The sequence below is a fragment of the Lagopus muta genome, chromosome 5 (assembly GCF_023343835.1).
Source record: "Lagopus muta isolate bLagMut1 chromosome 5, bLagMut1 primary, whole genome shotgun sequence".
Lineage (NCBI taxonomy): Eukaryota > Metazoa > Chordata > Aves > Galliformes > Phasianidae > Lagopus > Lagopus muta.
The window spans coordinates 23,186,285-23,207,532 of NC_064437.1; the positions used below are offsets into that span (position 1 = coordinate 23,186,285).

General features: G+C 57.5%; 5 protein-coding genes across 8 annotated transcripts in view; 4 read left to right on the forward strand and 1 right to left on the reverse strand.

The window, feature by feature from the left end:
* Nucleotides 1–7,394, forward strand: part of NOTCH2 (notch receptor 2) — an 80,328-nt gene extending 72,934 nt beyond the window's left edge. Inside the window, exons 30-33 of the mRNA XM_048944215.1 lie at nt 1,784–2,085; nt 2,226–2,373; nt 2,827–2,924; nt 3,773–7,394. Coding sequence (XP_048800172.1) covers nt 1,784–2,085; nt 2,226–2,373; nt 2,827–2,924; nt 3,773–5,116 — 1,892 coding nt within the window. The 3' untranslated portion in view covers nt 5,117–7,394. The remainder of the gene's footprint in view (nt 1–1,783; nt 2,086–2,225; nt 2,374–2,826; nt 2,925–3,772) is intronic.
* A 107-nt stretch (nt 7,395–7,501) lies between these two features.
* Nucleotides 7,502–10,733, forward strand: REG4 (regenerating family member 4). Of its 3 annotated transcripts, none has more exons than XM_048944219.1 (6): nt 7,502–9,330; nt 9,437–9,521; nt 9,602–9,699; nt 9,782–9,919; nt 9,990–10,095; nt 10,208–10,733. In XM_048944219.1, the coding sequence occupies exons 1-6, from the start codon at nt 9,274–9,276 to the stop codon at nt 10,279–10,281; spliced, it is 558 nt and encodes a 185-aa protein (XP_048800176.1). In that variant the 5' UTR covers nt 7,502–9,273; the 3' UTR covers nt 10,282–10,733. The 3 variants fall into 3 exon arrangements, with proteins under 3 accessions (XP_048800176.1, XP_048800177.1, XP_048800175.1); XM_048944220.1 differs by having other exon boundaries at nt 7,502–8,984; XM_048944218.1 differs by having other exon boundaries at nt 7,502–8,671.
* Nucleotides 10,734–11,104: 371 nt separating this feature from the next.
* Nucleotides 11,105–14,189, forward strand: HMGCS2 (3-hydroxy-3-methylglutaryl-CoA synthase 2). The gene is made up of 9 exons (XM_048944217.1): nt 11,105–11,213; nt 11,397–11,845; nt 12,046–12,171; nt 12,285–12,449; nt 12,528–12,696; nt 12,774–12,944; nt 13,544–13,650; nt 13,729–13,854; nt 13,928–14,189. Exons 1-9 carry the CDS (start codon nt 11,125–11,127, stop codon nt 14,032–14,034), a joined length of 1,509 nt encoding a protein of 502 aa, XP_048800174.1. The 5' UTR covers nt 11,105–11,124; the 3' UTR covers nt 14,035–14,189.
* Nucleotides 14,190–14,677: 488 nt separating this feature from the next.
* Nucleotides 14,678–18,139, reverse strand: PHGDH (phosphoglycerate dehydrogenase). The gene is made up of 12 exons (XM_048944216.1): nt 17,897–18,139; nt 17,394–17,545; nt 17,193–17,258; nt 17,060–17,114; nt 16,884–16,982; nt 16,680–16,812; nt 16,457–16,605; nt 16,217–16,369; nt 16,011–16,143; nt 15,722–15,846; nt 15,376–15,595; nt 14,678–14,909 (listed from the first exon to the last, which is right to left on the reverse strand). Exons 1-12 carry the CDS (start codon nt 18,032–18,034, stop codon nt 14,755–14,757), a joined length of 1,578 nt encoding a protein of 525 aa, XP_048800173.1. The 5' UTR covers nt 18,035–18,139; the 3' UTR covers nt 14,678–14,754.
* Nucleotides 18,140–19,919: 1,780 nt separating this feature from the next.
* LOC125693075 (phosphodiesterase 4D interacting protein) overlaps nt 19,920–21,248 on the forward strand; it is a 29,381-nt gene continuing 28,052 nt past the window's right edge. Inside the window, exon 1 of one of the 2 annotated variants that reach the window (XM_048944512.1) lies at nt 19,920–20,024. In XM_048944512.1, the coding sequence (XP_048800469.1) occupies nt 20,005–20,024 (20 nt within the window). In that variant the 5' untranslated portion in view covers nt 19,920–20,004. Of the gene's footprint in view, nt 20,025–20,766; nt 20,781–21,248 lie in introns of those variants that run through there. The other variant, XM_048944513.1, reaches the window with a different exon arrangement.

A 21,248-nucleotide genomic window follows, 5' to 3' on the forward strand; every position in this document is an offset into this window, starting at 1 on the left:
TAGTACAGAGTCCTGTGTATCTGGTGAAATTCTGTGCTTCACCATCTCTCTAAGTTTTAGGTTTACTCAGGGCCTGTCTTCTTGAAAGGAAGCAAACCAGAGGATTTTTCTTTTTTTTTTGTTTCAGTAAAATACTGCTTTCACCTTTGTCTCCTCATGCTGTTCTTTCTGTGTCCCCCAGAGTGGTAGGACATTCTTTTCAGTGGAGTTATTGTCAGTGTATAACCAGGGTAATGCAATTATTGGCATAAGTAGTACCACCATCTATAATTAAAACCTATTAACAGTTCCTGTTATATGGCCCTCTTATTCAGTAGCTAAAACTTCAGTGGTTCAGACTGGAATTTTCCATGCTGTGTGTCTGCCTCCAGCTGGATCCTTTTGAATTCTTTTCCAACTATTTGACAGAACAAGCTTGAAGGAGGAAAAAAGACATTGTGACCATGGCTATTTCTTAATACACAACAAGTACTTAATTGTGACAATTGAACTGGATATGCTTTTTGCTAGCCTCATAAAACTACTCGTGTGTGGCCAATTTACCAGGCCCTGAAAAGAGCTTCACGTACCTGAGAAACTCTTTGAAGGGTGGCAGCTATTTATTTTTTCTTTGAAGGATTTAGTGCACTTTGTAGTTCTGTCCTCATATACATGTTAAGTGTGATCCATCCAGGACAAACACAGTGATTGCATGAGACCTTTCCTGCAAGTGATTTTCTTAGGATTGTGGTGCTAGAGAAAAGGAAGGCTCCTTTCTGTGCTTCATCTCTTTGCTCTTTGTATCAGGGCAGTAGAAAGAAGACCACATCCTGACCTGCATACTGAGAAGTATTCATGTGGGACAAGGAAGCAGAGCCAGCAGTGGGAGGGAGGGAGGAGCACAAAGAGAGGTATAGCCTTGGGCAGCAAGCAAGAGGGGCTGCAGACACGAATGGGTCTTGGATCCGAACCCAGGCCTGTGCGTCAGCGCCTCTGTGCCTTCCAACAAACCCTGAGAAAAGGGCTTGTCGAAAGGATGTCTGTGCTCTGATTGTCAGCCACTAGGAGGAGCGTTTGTTCTGCTGCTTAGCCTGGCTCGGGGACGTGGATCTGAGGGCTGCAGCCATGATCTCTGTGGGTGGTTGATAAAGGTCCTGGCTGTAGGAGTACAGATTGCTAGATTTTTAGGAAAGTTTTGGAACTGTCCTAAAAAAGAGTTAGGAAAGCCAGAAGTTGGGAAGTGGGGCGTTAGAGCTCTCTACTTACGTTGGGTGATCATCAACCTGTTTATCTGCACAGAATCCTAACTGTATGATCACACTGTAGTGCTTTCTGCAGGGTTCATGCAACCATTTAGCAAAGGCAGTGCACTGTAAATTGAGAGCTGTGTAAATTGGAAGCTGTTGTCTGTGTGGTCCAAAACATCCCCTGGTCATATGTGGGATAAATCAGGCAGTTCTTCATAGGGCAGCCTGGTCTGGTGGTTGGTGACCCTGCGCGTAGCAGGGGGGTTGAAACTAGATGATCATTGTAGTCCTTTTCAATCCAGGCCATTCTATGATTGCCATGGATTTGCTAGCACAGTGTTCCACTCCTGCTGCCACCTCAGTCCCTTTTACTTTCTAGGTGCCCAGGATGTATGCGTGGCAAGGCAGTGAAATCCATAAGCAAATATTAGCATTTATTCTTGGAATCTTCAGGTTTATTTACTGCATATGTTGAAAATTACAGGTTCTCAGAAGCACCTGTGACCCTTTTTAGGTTACTGTCGAGTGGTAACACGGTCACATCTCTTCCATTGCAGATGGATGTACTCCACTTATGTTGGCATCTCTGCGTGTGGGCGGTTCCGACATCAGTGAGGATGATGAAGACGGAGAAGATTCCTCAGCAAACATAATAACAGATTTGATCTATCAAGGTGCCAACCTGCAGGCCCAAACAGACCGCACTGGGGAGATGGCCCTGCACTTAGCTGCCCGTTACTCGAGGGCAGATGCTGCAAAACGTTTGCTGGATGCCGGTGCAGATGCCAATGCACGGGACAACATGGGACGGACCCCTCTGCATGCAGCTGTAGCTGCTGATGCCCAGGGAGTCTTTCAGGTACAGCAACTAAGGAACCCTTTTGCAGCAGCTGCTCTGAGCCCTTCTCTTTGAGCCCTTCTCTTGGGTTTCTTCTGAGTCCTTAGTTTTGCTGTGCAGCGTTACTGAAAAAAAATAATCTGTCGTCTTCTGTTGTCCAGATCTTGATCCGTAACAGAGTGACAGACTTGGATGCTCGCATGAATGATGGAACAACCCCTTTAATCCTGGCTGCAAGGCTGGCTGTGGAAGGAATGGTGGCAGAGCTCATTAATTGCCAAGCAGATGTGAATGCTGTAGATGACCACGGTAATGCAGGCGTGATGTTCTGGGCTGCTGAACATTTGTCATGGTGCAAGCTGGGAGGTGTGGGCTTCTGATGTCCCAGAGCTGGGGATGCTCAAGTTCTGTAGCTGAAAGGGACACCAGGCACTCCTGTGGACATCCTTCCAGCAGTAATAGACTGCAGGCTGCTGGAAAACGCCTTGGTTAAACAGCTCTGGAAGAGAAGCAGGAGAAATGTAGGGTTGAATGTGCTGGGATTTTCTGTAATACAGACATGGTTATGGATAGGTTGTTGAAAAATTAAAAGTCCCATTGCATTTTGATGATGCAGGGAAACGTCACAACGTTAGGATTTCCAAAATATAAACAGGATATGTTCACATGTGTGAACTGTACTGCTCAGTGTACTCTGTCAATCTTGGGTCTTTAAACAGTAGTTAATTGGTTTGTGTCTGAATCTGTTGGGTTTCTCTGCAGGTAAATCTGCTCTTCACTGGGCTGCTGCTGTCAACAATGTGGAAGCAACACTAGTGCTACTGAAAAATGGAGCCAACAGAGACATGCAGGATAACAAGGTATGGTTAGGGTGTGCTTAGCATGGCTATTCTTTCAAACTCAAAGCATCTTGTTGTTGCTGGAAGTAAACTAAACTCAGATTTTCTAACCTGGTGCTCAGTGCAAAATTGGACTGTGACTCTAATTCTCCTCAAATACTGAATGTCCTGCAGAACTTTTGGTTTGGGAGAGCAGTTCTTTCTCATTTGGCTGTGTACTGGGCATTGGTGCTGTTCTGCTGTCATTGCAAAAGAGGAATGCAGTACAGAATTAGTGTGTGAGAGCACCAGAGTGGAATACTGCTGGTATAAGGCAGCTAGGTTCTGGTTAGCTGAGGGTCAGGTCTGGTGGCACATCCCATCACGTTACCGGAGACCACAGTGCAGGGAGGACATGGGGCAGAAACTCTGCTGTGTGAGATTTGGTCCACACTCTGCAGGCCTCCAGTAACTTTACTGCTGTTAGTTTTTGCTGCATCTTAACCCTTGACTTTTTCCTCTGTAGGGATTCTGTTTTGTATGTGTTGGTCAATGGATTTTAGGGCTACTGGCAAGCTCCAGTTCTTTACTGGACAGTTCTGGGCCTTTGTACTTTTTCTTTATGGAGATCAATGGAAGAAATGCACCAGATGCTTTTACAGCTCCTTGAAGGACTCATGGCAGAACGGTGCTTTTCCTAAAGAAATGGTTTGGTGTGTGTTTATCCCTTCCTGATGGTTTAACCCAGGATGGGTTGTTTTTGGAGGCAGTTAATGAGACAGATTTAATTAGAGCATGCTTCCTCTTTTTGCCACACCCATTGGAGAGCACTGGCTATAAGTTGGTCCCCCTTGTGATAGTGCCACTAAAATCCTTATTTGCATCTTCAGGAGGAGACACCACTCTTCCTTGCTGCTCGGGAAGGCAGTTTTGAAGCAGCCAAAATCTTGCTGGACCATTTTGCCAACCGAGACATCACGGACCACATGGATCGTCTGCCCCGAGATGTGGCCCAGGACCGGATGCACCACGACATCGTGCAGCTTCTCAATGAGTATAACGTAGCACACAGTCCCACTGGGCACCCCGGGGCCATGCTGAACTCTGCCCTCTCCCCGGTCATTTGTGGCCCAAATAGATCCTTTCTCAATCTGAAGCACGCTTCGTTAAGCAAGAAGTCACGAAAACCGAATGCCAAAGGCATCATGCCCACGAATCTCACCAAAGATGCGAAGAGGAGAAGGAAGAAGTCCCTCAGTGAGAGCAAAGGGCAGTTTTCAGAGAGCTCGGTAACCCTGTCACCCGTTGACTCCCTGGAATCTCCCCATGCTTTTGCATCCGAACCGACGTCGTCTCCTGTGATGCCATCGCCAGGGGTGTTACACTCATCACCCAGCTCGCTGCTGACCGCTCCGTCGGTGCAGGCTGCACACAGCATGTCCTTCTCCAACCTCCACGAGATGCAGCCCTTAGGCCGTGGCTCCAGCACCGTGCTCCCATCGGTCAGCCAGCTGCTCTCACAGCACAGAACGACCCCTCCAAACAGCGGGCTCGGCAGGCTCCGGCCGGCCAACGTTTCCACCGAGTGGATGAATCGCATGGAGATGAACGAATCCCAGTACAACGAGATGTTCGGCATGGTGCCGCCGGTCATGCATTCGCACCCCAGTGTTTCTCAGCAGAGCGGTTTGGTTCAAGCCGATACGAAGCACCTGGGAGTGTCCAGGGAGTCTCTGCCCCCTATCATGACTTTCCAGCTGGTTCCCAAGGGTGGCATAAACCAGCAAGCGCTGCCACAGCAGGCCCAGTCCAACTGCACTCAGAACATGGCTGGCCCTCTTAGCTCCATGTACCAGATATCAGATTTAGCTCAGCTGCCCAGCGCCTCGTTCTCCATGGCTGCCATCCCTCAGCAGGACGGGCAGGTGCCTCAAACAATCCTCCCAGCTTACCACCAGTTCCAGAGCTCGATGGGGAAGTACCCCACGCCTCCGTCGCAGCACAGCTGTTACTCCTCGGCCACAGAACGGACTCCTAGCCACAACCGGCACTTACAAGGGGAGCACCCATACCTGACTCCATCGCCTGAATCTCCAGACCAGTGGTCCAGCTCTTCCCCGCACTCTGCTTCTGACTGGTCTGACGTGGCAACCAGTCCTGGTAACAACCAGCGTGGGCCGGCGGCCGCTCACATGCCAGAGCAGCAGAGGAACAACATGCAGGTGTACGCCTGAAGGCTGGCCAAAGTGGAGCCCGACTAAAGTGGACGTCAGAACTCATGAAGGTCTTCCAGGATGGAAATGAAGAACCATTTTAGTATCCAAGAGTCTTAATGAGCCCAGGATTTTCTTTCATCGGAGGGACTGTGGTTGCTGTAGGCTTTTATGCTTTTCTAAGCAGAGAACTGTAGAAGCTGGTGATGGAGAAGACCAGCTGGATCACTTCTAACCAACTGCCATCCACTTTGGGTGTGATTGCTGTCTGCACTGGATTCTCCAGTCTGCTTTTAAATGTGTTCCACCATGTATATGGGGAGACAGCTCTTCAGCTTAATGCATCTCATGGTTGTTTCTCCTGAAATTTAGCCAAAACCAGCTTTGTATCCTTATTTTGTTACTAGTTTTGTTACCTACATAATCTATCTCTGAAGCACCTTCTACTAGTTCTCCTTGAGTTCAAGCTGCCTTGTTTTGACACAGCTCAGAGCTGCACCCACATTCCTAGAGCCCTCCATCCTGCGGCTCCCCCTGCTCAGCAAGCAAGCCAGACTCTCCAGGCCAGCTGCAGCCTGAGTGACTGCAGCCACCACCTTCTCTCACGCAGCTTCAACTCACTCTGTGAGAACCTTTTTCTTATATGAACCCACTAATGCCCCTTACCATTCTCACTGCCTGCCCCCATGGTATTCCAAGGTTATATATATACATATAGTCTTCTCTTAAGCCTTTTTATTTTTTTTTAATTATCCTCCTGAAAACGCTGGTCTGACCCATCTTCCCCCTGCAGCAGCCTGCAGGTGCATCTCTCCCAAGTTGTATATCTTCCTTGAGACACACCTGACAATGGTGACAAATGACCCCCAGTTGTGCCAGGTGTGTCTGTGACAGCCTTCACGTGCTCCAGGATTGGAAGAGATGCCTGCAAGTAATAGAGGCCTGCTGGGAAGCTCTTGGGATTAGCAGGAGCACCTCAAGACCTAACGACATCAGCTTCCAACATTCTTTCACAGCACTCCCTCCCCTCCACCCGAGGGTTGCTGTCTCCTGTCCCACAGACACTGTATGCTGCCTCGCTGGGGTGTTACTGAGCAATATTAAGGACATCATTATATGTCTGCAATGTTGTCCCTGTGTGACAGGAATAGCGTCTGGCCCTTCTGCAGTGTTTTTTCTGCTTCAGTCCTGTGGCGACACTGCCTTGTGCTGCCCTAGCAACGGGAAGCTGCTGCACTGAGTCCCAAGCAGCCGTCTGGCAGCTGCCACAGGAGCTGGGCCAGCAGTGGAGCAAGTTGCTCACAAACAGCTCTGTAACACAGTTTGGTTCTTGGGTTTGGGGCTGTCCTCTGTCCTCAGCTTCAGCCTGTGTCACAGTTTCCTCCATGGGACAGCCGTGGCATTGGTACCACAGTTCCCCCGTGTTTTTGGAGTTAGAGAAGCAGCTGACCTCAGTGGGACACCGCCACTTCTCCCTTGTCTGCAAGCCAGCGCTTCCCTGAAGGGCTGTAAGCCAGGCAGAATAGTAGCGTACGTTCCTGGGGGTGGTTTGCTTCTGCCTCTTCAGGGGAACCCTGCAGACTCGTGTTCCAAAGAGATCCGGAGGTGGCCGCTCGTGTGTGAGCATCCTACCATGTACAGTATTTCTCCCACCTTCCTTTCCATTCTAATCCAGCGTAAAGCTTTTTCTTCTTTCCATTCCGCTCAATGGTACATGAAGGCAGGGCCTCAGGAGGAGCGTGTTCCCGGGGCCATGTTTGGGCTGAAGTTTTTACTCTGAAGTTCCTTTTCCCGACACGCACAGCGTTCCCGTCGCACTGGCACAGTGTGCACTGTGAAGTTCTGCTGCAGCTGACTCAGATGTCCGGCAGGGCCCAGCGCTCCCAGGGATCTGTTGAGGTACACGTTTCACTGTGCTTAATGAAGTGTTGCTACATCCGTGCTAAAGAACAAAGGGCCTGCTGGCCCCAAATAACCAAGTGCCTTTTTATGTATGTGGCTACCATTTACAAGATGAGTGCTTTCTGTGGAATGAAGCCAGTTTCGTGCCTGGTGTGTTAATATGATGGCCCTCTGCCTTTTTTTTTTTAACTACTTGTAAAGATAATATCTCCTTAAGGTGGTATTTTAACTCGTAAGTTGTAGAGCAACCATTCACACAGCAGCATTTTCCTATATTAATAATGGAAAATATTTGCTTATTTTTACATTTTTTTTTTATAAAAGTCTTTTATGAAAATAGTTGCTGCAAATTGTATAAGCAATTTTTATCCCCAGAATAAAGAGTACTTGCCCGGCGTCTGCGTGCTGCTGTTTTCATTTGTCCTCTTGGCTGTTGTGACACAACCACTGGATTGCAAAGATAGGATTAGTGAGGCATGCCCTGTGTGGGGCGGCTCTCAGAGCCCTGATGAGAGCGGGCTCGTTAGGACCAGGATGGGAGAAAGCTTTTGGAGGCTGAGTGCTCTTTGCCATGGCTCAGCAGCATGCAAACCTCACTGCATAGCTCCCTTTAGCAGAAGGGACCTGGGGCCCTCTGTGTGCTGAGAAGGGGCTCAGCAGCTGTGTGCGTGCTCTGGAGTGGATGGGGAGGAGCATTTTCAGGTCTGGAAAATTTCAGACTTGAGCAATTGGGGAACAAATTGCCGATGGCTCCATTCCTGTGTTTTGAGCAGGGAGCTGCCCCTGCGCCTTCAGCTTACTGTGTGCTCCCCTGGCGGGTTTTCAGCTGTGGGCTCTGGTGGAGCTGCTCGCTGAATTAAGATGCCCAGGAGGGATAATGAAGCTGCTGGGAGGCATTTTCACTGTTCGGATATTAAACTCTCTCGCTCCTTTCTCTTCCAGCAGAGCCAGCTCAACCAGTAGGAGCATCCAGCAGCTCACCCCCCTCCCACAGGTTGCCCCACATTTGGGGGCTGAGCCCTGCACAGCTGCAGCAGTTGGGGTGCTCAGGCTGAGACCTGCCTCGTCCCCTGCGTGCAGTGGGGAGCGGCCTTTGGGAACCTGTTCTGCCGCTTCCAAACAGGCCCGAAGGAACCAGCCAGGCAGGCATCACTGAATGAAAGGAGAACTGTGGGAGCCTCAGGCTCCTTGGGGGTATTTTCATGCTTTTTCATAAGCGGTGCCCTCTTCCCAGGGCCGCCAGAGCCAGGCCTGCCTGCACACGCCAGGCTGAGCCACCACTGTGCTCTGGGAACCGTGGGAGAGCCCTGCAGTGGGGAGCGTGGCTCCAGCGCGGTGGCACGAAGCTCTGCAGCAAGGGCTGCGACCGGGGGAGCTGATGGACATGGACCAGCAGAGCCTGCGTCAGTGCAGGGTGTGGGGACGGCCACCTGCCCGCTATCTGATGGCCTCCAGCCGCAGGCTGTCCCTGCATCCTGCCGGAAAGGTGCCCAGGCAGATCAAACAAGGGCGGTGCGGGGCTGACGCACTGCAAGCTGGGAGGGGTGCAGGCCTTACTGGCTGCCACCCCATCCCGTCCCATCCCGCCCCATCCCATCCATCATGCTGCCCGCGGGCAGCCTCCCCGAGGCTGGTCCCTGCCACCCCGTGCTATTCCAGATGGGCACCCGGCAGGTGCGAGGCTGGGTTTTGCGTGTACGCTGCTCTGTTTGCTCTGGTAATTAATGCTAATTGCAGGGGGTTTATTGACCAACTAGGAGAGGTCCTTCCTGTCTTTTCTGGAGAAATGCTGAATGCAAACAGAGCTGAGATCTAGGCTGGTTTCCAGCTGGGTCGGGGGATGTGGGCAGTGAGCCCTAAGATTTTTATGGTGGCAATCATCTGAGCTGTGCAAACAGTGACTCCAGTGAGCACGGGGCTATATAGGGCAGTTCCTCCTGCACCACGGACGCGAGGGGCCGTTATTCTTCCCATCTCCGTGTGCCAGGTGAGGATAGGGCTGCCACCGAGCACAGCCTCGGGGTGTTCAGGGGGATGAGAGCTGCCTTTATGGCACAGGGCACGCTGCAGCCTTGTGGTCTTCAGGCCAACTTTTGTTGCTGTCTCTTGGAGGGGAAGATGAGCTGAGTCTGCAAATGATCCCCAGCACTGGCGATTAGCGCACATAAAGGGGAGCTGCGCTGAGGCAGCCGATTGCCTCCCCAGCCTGGCATGGACGCAAGCAGGAGGAACAGTGATGCACAGAGTCCTTGTGGCCTGAGCATCCCTGTCTGCTCATGTCATCACTGCTGCTGCCCCGGGCAGGACAAGCCATGGGTCCCTCGCCCATGCAGGTGGCTGCGCCATCCCCCAGAGCACTGCTGGCAGTGGCGGGGCTGGGTCTGCCCAGGGACTCCGAGCCCTGCCTGAGGCACCTGTTGACACCATGGGATCTTACAGGGGACGCCTGCAGAGGAGAGAAGGATGATGGCAGCCAGGTGTGCCCTTCTGCTGCTGTGCTGCATGGTGCTCCTGCAGGTGGTCGGTGAGTCCCGGGGAAATGCTCTTGGCTCGGGGTGGGGGCATGGAGCTGAACCCCTGTCCGTGTATCCCCACCTCTGCCAGGAGCCCGGTACCTGCTGAGCTGCCCTGAAGGCTGGTCCTACTACAAGCTGAACTGCTTCAGGTATTTCTCCCAGCACCGCACCTGGGAGGAGGCAGAGGTAAAGGTGGTCAGGGTGTGCAGCTGGCTGCCCCCAGCTCTGGGTGTGCCGGGGTCCTGCAATGCTCCGCATCTCCCTGCAGGCGCAGTGCCAGAACACCTACTCTGGAGCCCACCTTGCCTGGGTGGAGGAGCCCAAGGAAGCAGCCACGCTGAGCCAGGTCATCATGTACTACCAGCGCTCACAGCCTGTCTGGCTGGGCCTCCACTACCTGCGGCAGGTGAGGGGTTGGCAGTACCCATGGGGCTGGGGACAGCGGGGCTGGGCTCCTGACCCTGTGTCCTGCTCAGAGCCGGGACTGGCGCTGGACCCACGGGGAGAAGTACGATGACCTCCCAACGGTTCCTGGGAATGGTGCCCAAGGAGGAAGCTGTGCCCTGCTGACCCGGAGCAGCAGTGAGTGCCCACAGCCCACGTGCTTCCTTCTCCTATGGGACCCCTTTGGGCAGAGGGGACCTGGGAGCTGCTGCCCCCTCCATGCTGACCCCATGGCACATCTCTCCCATAGGTTTCACCGTGTGGTCCAGTGCTGACTGTGACCGACAGCACCACTTCATCTGCAAGTTCACACCCTCACAATGAGCACAGCCCCGTGCCCCCATGCTCTTCTCACCCCACCTCCGCGCTCATCCCTCTATCTCTCAAAATTACATCTATAAACAGAGAAGCATGTGAGCATGGTGTGCGTCCTGTGCAAAGTCCCCTGCTGTTCTGCCTGCTACTAGTGCATGTGGAGACCTGTGGGGAAAGGAGGGTGTGGGGACAGGTCCCAGGAGTTGCAGGGCTAGGGCAGGTATGCAGGGATGGTGATGTGTGATGAGGGGTCCCTGCGTGGAGACCTGGGAGATGGGAGTGGTTCCCATGAACCTACAGCTCTGAGGGGCTGTGTTGACATCAGCAATGGGGGCCAAAGGTCCCTCGTTGTGTCACTGCAGTGCGGCTCTGTGCATCACGTGTCTGTTTGCTCTGCTGTTTTGGAGATGGCTGTGCCTCCACGCAGCTCATTTTTGTGCCCCGGAGCAGCCATACATGGAGAATGACATGTCCCAGGTGGCATGGGTGGCACAGGGCACTCTCTGCTCTGTGCTGGGGGGTCACACAGCACAGTGACAGTGGGCTCTGCTGTCACCATCACCCCCCAGCTCAGCGCCGAGCCGTCACCTGGTGGCACTGGGCCCACCCCAATGCTCAGCCCTGGCTCCACGCATCCCAAAATGCTGGGACACCAACCACAGCCATCTCACTGGTTGTGCCCTCCAAATACAGTACTTGCTGCACTGTCCCTGTCGTGTTGGCTGCTGCTCACTGACCTTTGAGCACCAGTGCTCAATGTGCTGATAAGGGCTGGGGGGGCCACAGTTGATAAAAGCTGCACACCAAGCCGATCCCTGTGTCTGTCTCTCTGTCCGTCCGTCTGGGCTGAAGATGCTGCGCTTGGTCAGCCGCGCTGCGCGGTGCTGGGGAGCGAGGCAGGGGCTGGCACGGGTACACCCTGCAGCCATGCAGCAGGCATGGTGAGTGCCCAGCCGTGGGGTGGGCAAAGCCTGGGGGCTTCGGGGGGCTGGCAGTCAGCTGGATGCGTGCTGGGGAGCGGGGGGGCTCTGTGGGGGCAGGGAGCAGGGTGCAAGCGCTTGTGGGGTCCAGGCAGCCTCAGTGATGCCCAGCACAGGACCCCCGCTGCTCCCTTTGCCTCGCAGCCTTTCCAGCACTGCAGCAGCAGCTGGCACAGGCACGTGGCCCAAGGACGTGGGCATCCTGGCACTGGAGGTGTACTTCCCTGCACAATATGTGGAGCAGTCTGAACTGGAGCGCTATGATGGTGTGGAAGCTGGCAAGTACACGCGTGGCCTGGGCCAGCAGCAGATGGGCTTCTGTGCTGCCCACGAGGACATCAACTCGCTGTGCCTGACGGTGGTGCAGAGGCTGGTGGAGCGTGGGCAGCTCTCCTGGGATGCCATTGGCCGCCTGGAGGTGGGCACTGAGACCGTCATCGACAAGTCTAAGGCCGTCAAGACCGTCCTCATGGAGCTCTTCCGCGAGTCAGGCAACACTGATGTGGAGGGCATTGACACCACCAACGCCTGCTATGGCGGCACAGCCTCACTCTTCAACGCAGCCTCCTGGGTCGAGTCCAGCGCCTGGGACGGTGGGCATGGGGCTGGGGGGTGCCTGAGTGTGGGGGGGGTACTGGGGCATGGGGGAAGGATGCTGCCCTACTGTCATCCCTCCACCTTTCTTTCTCACCCACGTAGGCCAGGGGATGGGGATGTGAGTGGTGGGCTGTACTGGGACCACGGGATGGATGGGGATGCCCCACCTACTGTCATCCGTGCTGTCCTCTTGCAGGACGCTACGCCGTGGTAGTGTGTGGGGACATTGCTGTCTACGCAACGGGGAACGCACGGCCTACAGGAGGTGCCGGTGCCATTGCTATGCTGGTGGGACCCAACGCCCCTCTGGTGCTGGAGAGAGGTCAGTGCTCCATGGGGATCTGGCTGGCTGTGACTGGGCCAAAGGTGGGGTTGACGTGGTGGTTAGGACCCGTGAGCAGATCCCCAACACACAGCTCTCACTTGTGTCCCCAGGTTTGCGAGGAACACACATGGAGCACGCCTATGACTTCTACAAGCCTGACCTGTCTTCAGAATACCCAGTGGTGGACGGTCCCCTCTCCATCCAGTGCTACCTGCGGGCCCTGGACCGCTGCTACGCCGTGTACCGCAGGAAGGCAGAGAGCCAGTGGCAGCAGGGTGAGGGGTGACGTTGCGGCACTCGGATGGCCGCACATCCCACCCGATGGCGACTGACATTCCTGCTCTGCCTTCCAGCTGGCATCCAGCGGCCTTTCACCCTTGATGACTTCAAGTTCATCATCTTCCACACACCCTTCTGCAAGCTGGTGCAGAAGTCAGTGGGGCGGCTGCTGCTGAACGACTTCCTGGCCGCCCCCAGCCCTGACACGGCTTCTGGACTCTACAAGGGGCTGCAGCCCTTCCGGTGGGTGTCCCTCAGTGCAGTGAGGATGCCTCTGCTCACTTCCCATGCATGCTTACAGCCCGCCTCTCTCCATGCAGTGGCATGAAGCTGGAGGACACCTACACCAGCAAGGAGGTGGAGAAGGCCTTCCAGACGGCCAGCCAGGAGATCTTCAACCAGAAGACCAAGCCCTCCCTGCTGCTCTCCTCCCGCAATGGCAACATGTACACGCCGTCCATGTATGGCTGCCTGGCCTCGCTCCTGGCTCAGTGAGTCTGCAGTGCTGTCAGCAGGGGGTCACCATTTTGAGGGGTCGCCGTTTTGAGGGGTCGCCGTTTTGAGGGGTCGCCATTTGAGGGTTTGCTGTTTTGGTGGGATGTCATTGTGGAGGACGCCATTTTGGGAATGGCCCAGCTTTCACTTCACTCAGCCCAGTGCTGTCCCCCGGCCAGCGTTTCCATGCCGTCTTGCTGGAGTGCATAAAGCCCTTCTGTCAGTGCTATGGGATGAAAACCCCCTTTTCATGACCAGAGAACGGCCACCCCCACTGCCGGCTGGGAAGGAGCCATGGGAACAGCCAGGCACGAGGGCGGTGCGACTGCTGTGTCCGTCAGCCCGTCCTTGAGCCACTCGCTGCCTCGTGCAGGGCTGCAGTGCCTGGTACGGCCCTGGGACGTGGTGGGGGCAGACACCCGCCCAGCCCCTGCTGTGTCCAACTGTTCCCTGCTTGCTGTCCCCTGCAGCACAGCCTCCCTTATCTCCTCCTGCAATGGTTGCAATTTAATCTGGCCCAGCCTGCCAGGGCCCTCCTGGCTGAGGTGCATCGAGCCCTATATCTCCCCTAACCCCTCACCTCAAATGGCCGCAGGTGCTCGGCTCAGGACCTGGCCGGCTCCAGGATCGGTGCCTTTTCCTACGGCTCAGGGCTGGCCGCCAGCATGTTCTCCCTCCGTGTCTCGCAAGATGCTGCTCCGGGTGAGTCCCACATCAGGGGCACCGAGAGCCGGGAGGGCACAGATGGGCGGTGTCTCATCCGTGGTCTCCTCACACCAGGCTCCCCCCTGGACAAGCTGCTCTCCAGCCTGGCTGATCTGCCCACCCGCCTGGACGCCCGCAAGCGCGTGGCCCCACAGGACTTTGCCGATATCATGAAGCGGCGGGAGGAAACCCATCACCTGGGTGAGCAGGGCTGGGGGGCACCCTGCTGCCAGGGTCTGGCTGCCCCACTGAGCCTCACGTCCTCTCCCCACAGCCAACCACACTCCGCACGGCTCCCAGGCAGACCTGTTCCCCGGCACCTGGTACTTGGAGCGGGTGGATGACAAGTACCGCCGGCAGTACGCCAGGAAGCCCGTGTAGGGCACAGAGAGGGGCAGCCATCGGGGGGACGTGCAGGCACAGGGGTGAATGCAGCCATCCGGGTCCCGGAGCAAGCAGTGTTTTCTGCGAAAACGCAGGCAGCGTGGGGAATAAAGCACGGATGCAAGGGCAATACCTCTGCTCTGGCTCCCTATTGCAAAGCAGTCTACATTACCCAGTGCCATGTATTCCCCTCCTGCCCCTAAACCCATCCTGAATCACCTCCGTGCCAGGTGAGATTTATCCCTATACACCACATGTGCCTGAGGAGAATGGCACGTATACTCAGGTTGCCTAATGCTTTGGATCCAACACAGGTGGCAATACACAATTGCCAGCATCCCCAGGGGATAGCTTCCATGGGTAGAAGTGGGGTGACGTAGGAGGCTCAGCCCATCTTGGAGCACTGCCCAGGCTGTGGCCAGAGGGGACTTCAGCAGGGCAGCAGAGCCTGAAAGACCTTTGCACCCTTGAGCAAGTAGTGCTAGAAGGTGATGGGGGCAGCACTGGGGATGGAGCCAGGAAGAACAGAGTCTGCAGGAAATGATGTGGAGTTGGGTATGAGCGACATCATCGAGAAGGGTTTAGGGATGGATAGGAAGGACGCCACAAGGTAGGGATGCACGGACAAAGCACAGCATGCTCATTCCTGGATGCTTTATTGAGCACGATGCTCCCCCAGGTGCTGGAGGCTTCAGGTCCTTCCCCGTCAAGGGGGGGCTACAGGTGGAGCTGGAAGACTTCTGTAGTGCATGGCTTCAGGCCAGTGAGGTCAGACAGCGGGGCTGAGAGCCCAGCTATGCTCCACTGCTCCCCCGACACTGCACTGGAGCTGTGGTAGGACTGGAGCTGGATCCCTGTTTTCCCCAGCAGCCCTGGGCAGGAGGAAAGAGGTCAGAACTGCAGCCTGTTCTCTGGTACCTGGACCCCACAGTGGTGTAGGATCATGAATAGCAGGGCTCTGCCTACCCTGAATCCCCTCTATGATGTTCTTCCTTTCCTTTGCCCCAAGTCATACAACTGTGAAATCATTACAGTTGCAAAGACCTCTCAGATCCCCAAGTCTAACCCCAGCCCACCTCCACCATGTCCCTCACTGCCACAATTCCATGGTTCTTGACTGTCACTGTCAAGTGAGGTCACTGTCCTCCAGGGACAGTGACCCCACCAACCCCTGGGCAGCCGGTGCCACTGCATTACAAATTCCCCAGCCCTGTAACCAAACCACCCCTCCTGTCTCTGCACACAATGCCCTGTCAGCATTGTCTTCTTTTTGACTCCAGGCTGATTGTGGAGATCCCTCCAGCTGTTCCTTTGCTTGTGGCGACACCAGAAGCTTACCAGCGAGTGTGGGCAGCATGTTTGTTTCAGATGTTTTGGCTCTGTAGATAAGGAGAGGGCCCACCAGTGGTGCCGGCTGCTTGAAGGTGACCCCATTGAGCTCCCGCAGCACTGGAGTGCTGCCCTGCACTGTTCCTGTTACCCGGTGTGGGGTGCCCTGCAAGGCCACCTGCAGCAAGCCCTCAGGCTCAGTGCATGTGTCACCATGGGAGGCTGTGACCTGGTGGGGGGAGATGGCCACTCAGCACCTGCATCCTACAGGGATGTCCCCTGAGGGCACAGTGCCCTGTGGGCTTATACCGAGGAAGGATAGGATGTGGTGACATTGGGCTGACACTCTGTGTACCTTCAGGCCAGCCTCCTGGGCCAGCAGCATGGCATTCACCAGGGTCGCCTCCTTCTTTCCTCCAGCCAGCATGCCTGAGACCACAGCAGGTGCCAGGTAGCTGCTGGCATCCTTCAGGGGGGCTCCTGGGATCAGTACTGTGATCAGCTCATGTCCATCTGTATTCCCACTATCCCATCCACCCCACGAATGGATGACTCCTTCATCCCATCATCCAACCACCTCCTGCCTTCTGACCCAGTGCATCCCCTTGGGTCCCTGTGCTGGAGCACACCTGCCCACCTCTCACCTAGGGTGCAGACCTGCACATTGCCCGTCGCTTGCTTGGCCAGGCCATGCAGCACCGTGCCCAGTGCCCTGGCCATGGTGATCCAGGGTTTGGTCTGGGGCGCAAAGGCCTTGCTCAGCACCTGCCCATTGACCTGAGAGGAGAAGCAGGATGAGCAGTGGGGATCTATCACTCGTGGGGTCTCTGAGGTGCACCAGGGGACTCACCACGCCGACCAGCCCCTTTCCAGTGGCCATGTCCACTATCTGCATGGCAATCTCCTTGCCGCAGCGGCTCTGTGCCTCCCGGGTGCTGGCACCCAGGTGTGGGCAGCAGATGACGTTGGGGTGGTCCACCAGGTCCCGGTCCTTCGGGGGCTCCTGCACACAGCCCTGGTCTCAGCCCCGTGCTATCCTGGGGGCTGCCTAGCCCAGTTTGGGTGATGGCCCCAGGGGGACCCCTCTCACCTGTGTGAAGACATCGAGGGCGGCCCCTCCGCACTGCCCTGAGCGCAATGCCCGCAGCAGTGCTCCTTCATCCACGATGCCACCCCGGGCACAGTTCACCACTTGCACACCACGGCGGCACTTGGCAAAGGTGCTGTCATTCAGCAGCCCTGCAGGGAGCACCATCAGGGATGGGGATACGGGGGAAGCCCCAGAGCACCCCCAGACTCCCAGATCACCCTACCCGTAGTGGAGGGCAGCAGTGGTGTGTGCACTGTGATGAAGTCACAGCGGGGCCAGATCTGCTCCAGCGGAAGCTGCTCCACGCCGAACGCAGCTGAGGTCTCGGGGGTGATGATGGGGTCGTAGCCGATGGTCTGGGGCAGAGCGGGGGCTCACAGCTGTACCCAGCCTGCTCCCCACCACTGCCCCTTGCCCTGCTGCTCACCTTCATGCCAAAAGCCTGCATCCGTGTGGCTACCTCCCTGCCGATGCGGCCCAGCCCCAGCACGCCTAGTGTCTTCCCGTTCAGCTCCATGCCCATGTACTGAGGGGCGAGGAGAGCAGTGAGCAAGCAGGGGCCTCCCAGCACCCACCCGCCCAGGCACTGCACCTGCCCCATACCTTCTTTCTGTCCCATTTGCCTTCTTTCATAGAGGCAGCTGCTTGTGGGATCTGCCTGCAAGAGGGGGGCACAGTCTGTGCAGGGCTGGGGGCTGTGGGATGGATACCCCACCCCGTACAGCCCCGCACTCACCTGGCCAAGCACAGGATCATGCCGCAGGTGAGCTCTGCAGCACTGAGGCTGTTCCCGGTGGGTGTGCTGGGGACAGGGAGTGGGGTCACCATGTGACCTCCCCATAGGGATAGAGACCCACAGGGAGGCTGAGCACCGTGCTGACCCCCTAGCCCCGTGCCAGTAGGATGTCTCCTTTCTGGCTGTGGGTCCCACTCTTACTTCATCACCAGCACTCCCTTCCTGGTGGCTGCCTCCACGTCCACATTGTCAACACCGGTGCCTGCTCTGCCCACCACCTGCAGCCTGCCCGCCGCCTCCAGCACGTCAGCGCTGACTTTGGTGGCCGAGCGGACGATGAGCCCATCACAGTCCTGCAGGGACAGACAGCACACATCTGTCAGGGCTGGGCTGTGGGGATGGCAGGCAGGGTGGGTGGTGGGGTGGGAAGAGCCGCGGGCCTGGGGCTGGGATCAGCAGTGTGAAAGCAACCAGGATTCTTGCATCAGACACAGGAGGCGGGGACGTGACCCACTGGGCGAGGGGGCTTCCAGCCTCCCACCGTTCTGCAGTGTTCCATGATGTCGCCACCGTGTGCTTGTGGCGTACCCACTCATTCCACTGGGACAGACAGACAGACACTGTGCCCACTTGGCGCCCACCTGTGCCCACCCGTTGCCACCAGCCCAGGGCTCTGAGCCATACGCAGACCCCAGCTTGCTCACCCGGATCTCCTGCAGCAGCTCCTCTTTGCTCAGCCCGGGCTTCTCCAGCACCTGGATACCCCCCGCCTGCAGGATGTCCCTGCAGCAGGGGTCCAGGCTGTCGCTAATAAGCACTTTCTGCAGCTTGGTAAAGGCCATCGCTTGGTGTTGGGCTGTTGGGGCTGTCGGGGGTCCGTGCCCACTGTCTGTCCGCACAGCTCCGGCCAAAGAGGTTGCTGAGCGCTGCCCACCGCACTAAATGGGCTGCCGGCGGGGCATGTTTTGCGGGCTGCTCTCTTGTCTCATTGGATCCCATTTCCATAATCCCACCTCTTTTCCCTCCTCTCCCCATCGCCGCTGGGTGGCTGCGAGCCCAGGATCCCAGCCCCCCTAGGCCCCCCCCGAGCCCCTCACCCTCAGCAGCTGTGATGGCAGAGTGGGGAGACCAACAGGGCCCCCAAAGCATCGAGCACCCCCTCAACCCACGTACCTCCCACTCCACTGCCGTGCCTCAGTTTCCCCACCACAGGGAGGTGGTGGCAAACCGCCGCACTGCCCCAGCACTGCGCCCACCATTGAGCAATGCCCCGATAAGCGCTGGGGGCACGGGGCCAGCCCCGTCACCGGCTCCCAATTGCACGGAGTGCACGGGAGACACCCAGCAAACGCCCTCCATGGGGTGGGAGCCAGGTGGCTGCGCAGGTGACCTCGTGGGGAAAGCGCTGACTCTGGAGGGGGGCAGCGTGGAACGTGGCAGGGGGAATAGGGAGGAACAGAGGGCGTCCCCTCTGTCATGGAGACAACACCTCAGGATGTGAGCAGTGCAGGGCACGCTCACTGCAGGCTGTGTGCACCGCGGCACCATGCGCACCCCACCGCAGCTGCAGCCAGGGAACAACCGTGACGCCAAAGGGAGGAAAGTCCGGGGCAGTTGGCATGGGATGAGAGGTGGGGTCAAGGCTGGGGTTGGACACATCCTGCAGCAAGATCCCGTGCTGCCCCTTGGAGGGGCTGCAGACCCATTGCCGGGGCACGGTTTCCCCATGCGCAGCATATGCTGGGGGCATTCAGGGCAGGATGTGTGGATGGAGGCCCCGCTCCAGTGCCTTGGCACAGCTCCACGCCTGGCCCTGGCCCCTATTAACCATTAAGATCGAGCTCAAGGCGCCCGCCAAGTCTGGGACAGCACCATCTGGGTGTCACTTTCTGGTGGCTCCCACACCATGCGTCCCCCCCGCATCTGCGGGGACAAGCAGGGAACACCCCTTGCAGAGGGCGGGGGCTCTTTGCTGAGCCCAGCCCTCGCAGACCCTGTCCCATGCGATCACTCGAGGCCATGACCAAGGTACCGCCGCAGTGCAATGCGTGCAGCTTTCCCCAGGCAGTTGGTGCCCTCTCCTGGGCAGCAGAGCAGGAGTTGCACCTCGCAGCTCTTGCAGGGACATGAGAGTGATGAAGGTACCCATTGGTGTGTCCCCACGACCTCATGGAGAGACCAGAACGCAGTCCCCAAGTCCCATATAACACCCTCAGAGTGGTGGACACCTCTAATATGGCACTTGGTGACGTTGGTGGCAACTGGACCATGACCTGGATGAGGTCCCGGGGAGTACAGAGGGTTGGTACCCCTACTGCTAAATCCCACTGCTGGGGTCCCAGGTGGTCTCTGCATGAAGGCAGCAACAAGGTGGCAGCCGTGGGTTTGGGATGGAAGAGAGCAATTTGGGGTTCCTGCATGGTGAGGGGCCCTGGGACAGTGGGGAGAGGGCAGGGGTGGTACCAGGAAAGGGCATTAGGGATGCTCCAGGGGGTCCTTGGGTCAGGATAGGAGTGGCAGAGAAAGGGTAAAGGTGCTTTGAGGGCAGGAGGTCGGGTTGCTGCCGGCTGAGGCACCAGGAGACGGAGACGGCTGACGGAGGGAGGGAGGGATGGAGCGGGAGGGAAGGATGGAGGCAGGGACGAGGAAGAGGAGGCGGAGGAGGAGGGATGCAGCGGCGGGCGGAGCCGCCCGGTGCCGCAGAGCCGCCTCCCCGGCGCACGCTGGGGCGGCCCGGCGTTGCCCGCGGAGCCCCCCGGTGCCCCCGGTGCGGCGGGGCCCGGCGCGGTGCAGCCCGCAGGCGGACGAGAGGATGCGAGCCCCGAGGCGGAGGTGAGCGGCGGTGAGGGAGGTACGCGGGGGATGCGACTGTGATGAGGGACCGGGACACGCGTGGGGCCGCGAGTGGAGGATCCCGGCGCCGGGATACGGTTTGCTGCCCCGGGGCTGCGTGGTGCCGGCGCTGCCCATCCGAGAGCCCGTCACGGCGGGTCTGAGCCGGCGCGCCGTGGGGACGCACGGTGCCGGGGCATGCCGTAGGGACCAGCGGGTGCTCTGCCGCGCGATGGGACGGGGCCGTCCGGCGCTGCGGGGCCGAGCCGGGGCTGACCCCGGCACGCAGGGTGGGGGTTGCTGGTGTCCCTGCTGGAAGGCCGAGGGTGGGGAGGTGGTGCGGGAGTGGAGCCGGCTCCATCTCCTCCGGCTCTTGCATCCTCCCTGCTCTTCCATCTCGTGCCCGTCCCCGCATCCAGCCTCAGTCCGTGCCCGCTCCGCACCAGGAGCCGACCCGCCCAGCAGTCTGGGTATCGCCGGCTCCGCTCCCCCCGTCCCGCCGCGCTCAATGGGGGCCTTGTGCTGGGCCGTGACCGCAGGCGGATAGCTGCACGCAGCCACAGGCGCACACAGCACCGGCCCCACCTCCCACGGTGGCCTCGTTGAGACATCCCTGCCACGAGGCAGCGGGCAGAGCCGTGCCACGTTCTGCATCCCGGCCTCACCTGGCCTTGCCGGGTGTGCAGGCGGCTCTGCAGGCAGCCATCCATCCATTCTCCATCTGCCCACCCGTGGGAGCTGATCCAGCTGCAGGAGGTGAGTCCCCGGTTCATTGCGGTGGTGGGCACCTGGGGGACGCTCTCCCACGGGGGCCATGGCTGCTGCCCTCTGCCCTCACCTTGGTGACACCGCAGGGCTGGTCTCAGTGTCAGGGTGGCTATGGTGGCCCCAAGCTGTTCCTCAGTGCTGTGAGTCAGCGGGTGCTGTGAGTCAGGGCCGTGTGGTAACCCTCGTGCCAGCAGGGCTGTGGAGCCATGGGCACATTCATGTCTTGTCACCCACGTGTGCCATGCTGCACCTCATTGGGTATGGTGTTTGGTAGGGCACGGTGCCATGGGCATCATGCCCACTGGACACCAGGCTTGTGGGTATGGTGCGTCTTGGGGTGCTGTGTCTCAGTGTTGTGTTTCTGGGTACCGTGTCTCTTTGGTCTTCCTGCTTTCCTGGATATTGTGCTTTTGGATATTGAGTCTCTGGATCCAGTGCTTCCTTGGGTATGGTGTG